Source organism: Hyaena hyaena, unplaced genomic scaffold (assembly GCF_003009895.1).
Source record: "Hyaena hyaena isolate Hyena2069 unplaced genomic scaffold, ASM300989v1 scaffold_544, whole genome shotgun sequence".
NCBI classification, from domain to species: Eukaryota; Metazoa; Chordata; class Mammalia; order Carnivora; family Hyaenidae; genus Hyaena; species Hyaena hyaena.
In genome coordinates, this window is record NW_024081176.1 from 1,255,234 (window position 1) to 1,262,242 (window position 7,009).

The 7,009-nt window shown below is 39.4% G+C and overlaps 1 protein-coding gene across 1 annotated transcript in view; it reads right to left on the reverse strand.

The window, feature by feature from the left end:
* The window catches only part of CLCA1 (chloride channel accessory 1), a 30,775-nt gene extending 24,120 nt beyond the window's left edge, over positions 1-6,655 (reverse strand). The window contains exons 1-3 of the mRNA XM_039255747.1: positions 6,494-6,655; positions 911-1,051; positions 597-744 (exon numbers count right to left, since the gene is read on the reverse strand). Of these exons, the coding sequence (XP_039111678.1) occupies positions 597-744; positions 911-1,051; positions 6,494-6,655 (451 nt within the window). The remainder of the gene's footprint in view (positions 1-596; positions 745-910; positions 1,052-6,493) is intronic.
* Between the last annotated feature and the right edge of the window lie 354 nt (positions 6,656-7,009).

The following is a 7,009-nucleotide window of genomic DNA, read 5'->3' on the forward strand; positions in this document are numbered from 1 at the left end:
TCAGGAGTGGGATGGAGCACTTAGGTAAATCAGTTAAAAACATATTGAGCCTAGGTTGGAAATTTTCCTTTCCTGTTGTGGAGTTGAGATGCAGTGTTGTGAAGGAACAACAAAGAGGTACATTTGTTTGACACCTCTTTCTGATAAGGTGTGTAAGGGCACTCGTGTATTTGGGGTGGGGTGTGGAGGTGCTAGCACTCTTTTGTTTGTTTTCTCTGCCTTGCCTATTTATGAAGAAAATCAAACTGGGTCTAATCTTTTTAAGATAGCAAGGAAACCTAGTACTAGTTATTAGTTAACCTAACTATCTAAAATGAATTACATTTGATTATACTTGGAAAGTATAATATAATATTATCTGATAACAATTTCTAAGAACTAGAAATACTATATTTACACATATATGCTAACTATAAAGAAATTAAATCTTAACTGAGAAATACACTATTCTGAATCACTATTTTAAGTGATAAAAAGTTATAATAATTTATTTCACTTATATTTGCTTACTCAGATAATGCTATTGTTGATCTACTTTGAACATAAAGTCATTAAATTGTGAGAAATATAGCAGAATATTTTATCTCTAGCCCTACCTTGTGGTCCATATTGAGCAAACTTTTTTCCTGCTAGGAAGTCAGGAGTGAAATGAATCCTTTCCCCTTTTTCTCCACAGTTTCCCATCTGCTCTGTGTAGGGTTCATCATTACCGGGAACATTTGGTTCAGCAACTAGAACGTCAGCCTGACATTTAATAAAAAATCATTATTACAAAATTTCAGCAAATGAATTGACCTTTTTCACTCGAGTATTTTGAAACAATTTCATTTGATTCTAGAATATTTTTGATGAAAAAAAACTGAATTAGAGAAGAAAATTGAATGTGAAAAAAAGAACTTGATATTCTCACATTTTTGTAGGTCTCAAGTTTTGGTCTCACATACTCAGGTTTTGTCTTCCATTTTTCAGGAATCAAAATGGCAGCACTTTTGAAATAGAATCTTTTTTCTGTAGCTTCAAACAGATAGGGAGATGCCTGTGTCACCATGTCCTGGGAAAAAGGAAAACATATATAATCAGCACAGTTATGACAGAAAATAGGCAAAATTGCCAATCACTCAAATTTACAACTGTATTTCACATTTCCAAAGACTAGGTATTTATCAAGATGGGAAGGGGAAATGTGGAAATACCTTTTATTAATAATAATAGCTGATCTTTTCTGAGTACTTACCACATGCTGTGTGTCTCACTATAATGGCTGACAATGCAGACTCCAGAGGCAGACACTAATTCTGACTCTACCACTTATGGCAGGACATCAGGCAATTTCCTCAAGCCCTCCTGAACCTCAGTTTCTCCACATATAGAGTAGAAAATATTCTAGTGACTAGCTCATGAGGAGCTAGTTGTCATGAGGAGCAATGAAATCAAGAAAGCACTCAGAACCGTGTTTACTTAGCACATGTAAGTGCTTATGAAATGTTAGTTATTGATTTCATTTAATTTGATCTTTTGAGAATCAATAAACCTTTAAGGGAGAAACTGACAGCTTGAGAGTATAGGTCCCAAAGTCCCATACCAAGTAGTACTGGGAGAGAAACTCAAATTAAAATGAATGTGATGGTAGCACTGCTGGCTCCTGTAATAATTTTGGGGTTAACTAAATGTTATGAGAGTATTTATTTTTACGGTAGTACTAAGTGTGTTCAGTGTAAGGAAGTGGCATAATTAATTTCTCTTCAAGTTACGCCTGACTTTATTTCTCTAAAATGAGAAGAGCTGTAGTGTTAAATTCTAAATGTCTCTGCATATTCCCTGAGCTGCTTCATGACAAAACAGTAGAGAGGGTATTGTAAGAGATTTATTATAGGAAGGAGTATTGGGTCGATGAGGACTGAAAACCACTGAAAGGCACAAAGGCAAGTATAGACATAGGAGAGAAGAGGGCTGAAGACCGAGCCCTCAGGCCACGCATTTAGGGGCGAGGTGAGGGGGAGCCAGCAGAGGAGACTCAGAGGGAACAGCAGGTGCCTGGGGACGAAATCAGAAGGCACTGAGGCAAGAGTGTTTAAGGAAGGAGAGACTCCTCATCGGTTTCTAATGCTGCTGAGCAATCAAGTATGATGAAGACTAAGAACTGAGCAACGGATTTGGTGACCTGAGTGATCCATTTTAGTGGAATAGAGATGAAAGCTCCATATGAGTGAGTTCAACACAACAGGGGATGAGGAAGCAGAGACGGTGAATACAGACAACAGGTCAAGTTTTTCTGTAAATTAAAAAGGAATGGAGAAATGAACTAGTAGCTGAAAGAGGACTTCAGAACAAGGAAGTTTTGCTTTGTTGTTTTCTAAAAATGGAAACTATTATAACATATGTATGTGCTAATGGAAAAGAACAGATAATGTAAGAGAAAAACGGGTGATTGCAGGAGGACTGTCCTTGCTGGAGCAGACCAGAGTGACTAGAGTCCAGTGCCTGGCAGGGTTGGCCTTAGGGGCAGAAACAGTTCATCATTCCATGGGGAAGCAGTACTTGCCCGTTGATGCAGGAGTGACTCCTGCTCTGCCACTTCCTAACAGTGTTGGGAGCCATTCTGAGCCCACTAGTCGAGAAAGCTCTTTCTTTGTGAGGTTAAGGCAAGTTTGCAAGGTTTTTGCCATCAGATGATGACCGATATCCACCCCCACTCAGTTATTTCTGCTTGGGTACCGACCCCCAAGGTACCTTGTTGATTGGTATTGGGAGTGACTTGTCCCCTTATTCTGACCCTGGTATGATGATTGCACCTTGTGAAGGAACTTATGGTGGGAACTTCTTTTATGATTATGTGAACAGCCGTCATGTCTCTGGCAGGTCCTGTTTTCATCAATACTTCCCTGGAGCTCTGAACAGGCTAATGACCCTTACTCATAAAAGATTGACCTTTACATATACAATTTTGTTTCTACCATTGCATTAGTCCAAGAGATTCATACAGCTCAACATGTAAATCAACTAACCAAAAATGTTTATCATGCCCTAGCTATTCAAGAAATCATAGACAAAAAATTAGACACTTGGGGAATTTATTTGATCTCTGTGAGCCTCAAGTTCCCTCCCTTCAAATAGTGATAGTAATGGCTGCCTGGACAGTTTTTTAAAAGTTCTTGTAATTTGCATTTCCTTCTCCCAAAGCCAGATTTTTAACAAACACTAGGATAATATACTATTGTCTCATTTAAAAAAAGTAAAAACACTGGGGGTGCCTGAGTGGCTCAGTCAGTTGAGTGTTGACTTCGGCTCAGGTCATGATCTAGCAGCTTACGAGTTTGGGCCCTGCATCAGGCTCTGTGCTGACAGCTCTGATTCAGATTCTGTGTCTCCCTCTCTCTCTCTCTCTGTTTCCTCCCCAACTCATACTCTGTCTCTCTCAAAAATAAATAAGCATTAAAATTTTTAAAAAAATAAAATTACTGAGTTAAGATCACCAAAAAGTTTAAAAGTAGGTATAAAACTTCCTACATTAGAGTATTATATTATAATTTGACTTGTGAAATATGAATTTTCAGTATCTCCAGGAAGAATAAGCAGCATGAAATTTTCTTGTCCATGTTTTAATAGAAACATTAATAAGGAATCTTTGCTTCAGTATCTGTTCCAGATTTTGAGAAGGTGACTTCACATCCAAATAGACATTTAGACTTATGAGGTTTGGAGAAGGTTGAGGATAACAGTTTATAGGATGGGCTGATAATTCCTTAAGGGCAGAGGTAGTATACTATTCACCAGTGGATTCCTGGTACTGACATTTTGTAAATGCCCTGTAAATATTTGTTGGTTAGATGAACAAAGAATGAATGAATGAAGTGGTTTTGATGAGTGGCAAACTGTCCAGGAGTGCCAAGTCAGGAGGTGCCTGGGCTCCCACACATTGAGAACACCCCAGACTACTCCCATTGTGTATTTTTAATGTGTGTGTGTGTGTGTGTGTGAGAGAGAGAGAGAGAGAGAGAGAGAGAGAGAGCGAGCACACGAACAGAGAGTGAGTTTCTCCCTTAGTCTCATTGCCTCTTGTGTGTTTTGTTACTTCTATAACTAAAACTGACTAGAATGTAGGTGCGGTGGATAGAACTGCTGCAGTGCTATCTGCCGGTATTACATGTGGAAAAACGTTAGGGACTGTCCTGCTAAAACCAGTATTTAAGAGCTGACTTAGAAGCTTCTGCCCCACAAGGGCATGAGAAGAGAATTCCCTTAGAAAGCAGAGAGTGAGGGATGGCCAGAAAACGCAGCAAAGCGAACAGTGAGGTCCCTCAACTCTGCAGATCTGGAACATCAAATAGTGAGGAACATAGTTTTATTAACTAGTCTGGGACACAGAGTACACTATTGCCCTGTTACAAAGAAGATGTGGAAACAAACTTATACCCGACTCACTTTGGGCTCATACCAGAAAGTGAATTTAATCACTGTAGTGAGAAAGTACATTTCTCAGGAGGAAAACCCCCAAAGATAGTGAGATGAAAGAGCTTTGAAAGCTCTAAAGCACAATATAAATACAAATGACCATTGTCATTCAAGATAAGGCATCTGTGTCCTCCTCCTGATATTTCCTGAGCCCTACTGACTGTCTACCCAGAGACAGAAACATTGCTGGGGGCCACAATTTTTCTTCCATACTTTGTAACTTTAAGTGAGCTCCTTCATTTTTGCTCATGTCATTTCTAAAGATAGAGGTAATCAAAAACTTGCCCAAGGTTTCTGATTTGAGGGACTTCAAAAGATGTAAAGTTCTCTTTCACCAATGGTAAACCTGATAGTCTTCCACTTAAACAGGTAAGCTTCTCCTCCCCTATCACTGCTGCACTTCTCCAACACCAACATTCTCTTGGTGGTAGAGATGGCCCCCTTTCCAAACTCCATCTTTCTGGCCTTGCTTCTGCTCAGAACAAAGAACCTTTGGGGGCAACCTTTGGAGCCCTTGCACTATTAACTTCTGAACTCACATGAAGGAACTTTGCCCAGAAACAAGCTTCATTGCCTTTGACTTGGTTAAGAGGAATTTTTTTTGTGTGTGTCTTTATCTTATTTTGAGAGACAGAGACAGAGAGCTAGAGGGGAAGGACAGAGAGAGAGGGAGACACAGAATCCAAAGCAGGCTCCAGGGTCTGAGCTGTCAGCACAGAGCCCAATGTGGGGCTTGAACCCACAGACCATGAGATCATGACCTGAGCCAAAGTTGGATGCTTAACTGACTGAGCCAGCCAGGCGCCCCAGGGATCTTTTGATCTAGAAAGATTAAAAGTGGGGCTGGTGATTGATGACTGTGCCTACCATTTACTGAACTCTTACTGTGTATCAGACATTATGCATACATTTTTTAGTTTTTAAAAAAAATTTGAGATAATTTTAGACTTAAAGAAGACATACAAAAATTGTACATAGTTTTCATATACCCTTAACTCAGCTTCCCTTATATGCATGCATTGTTAAGTTTAATCATCACAAAGTTTGTGAGGATGGTACTTACTATTATCGCCCTTTTCCAGACTAACACTTTTGCCTTTTTTAAGGCATTTCCTTCTTATCCTTAGAGTTTGCTGTTGTATGCTCCCTCCCTATTCCCTCCCCTTTACAGAAGTTAGATGTTGCCCTAGTTTTTCCTTCCCCCATCAGAGAAGCAACAAGTGAGGCAAGGCCGACCAGCAGCCCTGAGAGAGTCCCTTGCATTGCGGCTGGTAAAATGCATAGTTTCCTTTCATTGGAAAGGTCAGGATTGTTCTTAAGTCAGAGATTTGCATCCTGGACTCCTATATTAAAAAGGATCACAGAGAAGGGGATTATAATTAGGAGAATAAAAGGAGAATCTGATATAAACCAATGGTAAAATTAAGCAATGGAATTATCCTCTGAGCATTGTACACTCTCTGCTAAATGTAGCTGGCCCTGCCTTAGCGCAAAACTAAACAGTTTTCAATGAAATCATCCATAGCCAGTCAGTGTAGACATCATTTATTTAGCACCAATGATATATCAAACTCTGAGTTATGTGCACTGCATTTATGATCTCATCTGTCACAAGAATCCTAATAGTTCGGTGTTATTTATATTTTACAGCTGAAGAAACATGCTCAGACATGAAAATAATTTGGCAGTGTCACACAGCTGGAGTTAGAGAACTCATGTTTGCTCTGTCACAATATTACACCTAATTTTTTTTTAAGCATAGGGAAACCCGAGTAGCTCAGTAGGTTAAGTGTCTGACTTTGGCTCAGGTCATGATCTTGCAGTTCACGGCTTTCAAGCCCTGCATCAGGCTCTATGCTGACAGCTCTAACAGAGCCTGGAGCCTCTTTTGGATTCTGTGACTCTCTCTCCTTCTCTCTGTCCCTTCCCCACTCATACTCTGTCTCTCTCTCTCTCTCTCTCAAAAATAAATGAACATCAAAAAAATAAAATTAGATAAAAAATTTTTTTAAAGCATGGATAATTACCATTTTGAACCTACCTTTATGTGTTGAATGAGTGTTTCATCTTCTGGCACATTAGGGTCAATTGCAATGACAATGCCTTCGTAGCCATTATTATTCAGCTGAATCAGTGAATTGTTCATGACTCCTTCCAGGAGATGAAGGACCAAGATGAAAACAGAGCACTTAAATGACCCCATTGCTGTACATTACACTTTGATTTCTCCCTTTGGAGAATGTTGCATTTAGAGGTATCTTTCTTTACCCCTATATATATGAATATATAGACACGCATTTTTCCAAGTTATCAGAGGTGTTTTATCACAGTGTTTAACCCTTTGACCCAAAATTCTTTCACTATTGCATTTGTCTCCAATATAAGGAACAATACATATAGTTTAGTCTCAAATTCTGTGTACTTTCAAATATTTCACTTTGAAAGGATGATTAGCCTTGTCTACACCTGTGCCAGATGCTGGGAATGAGGGTGGGGAGCCCACATCCTGTTCCGTGGAGGAACTCACAGGTGACAAGCAGCTCGGCCATTAAAAGAT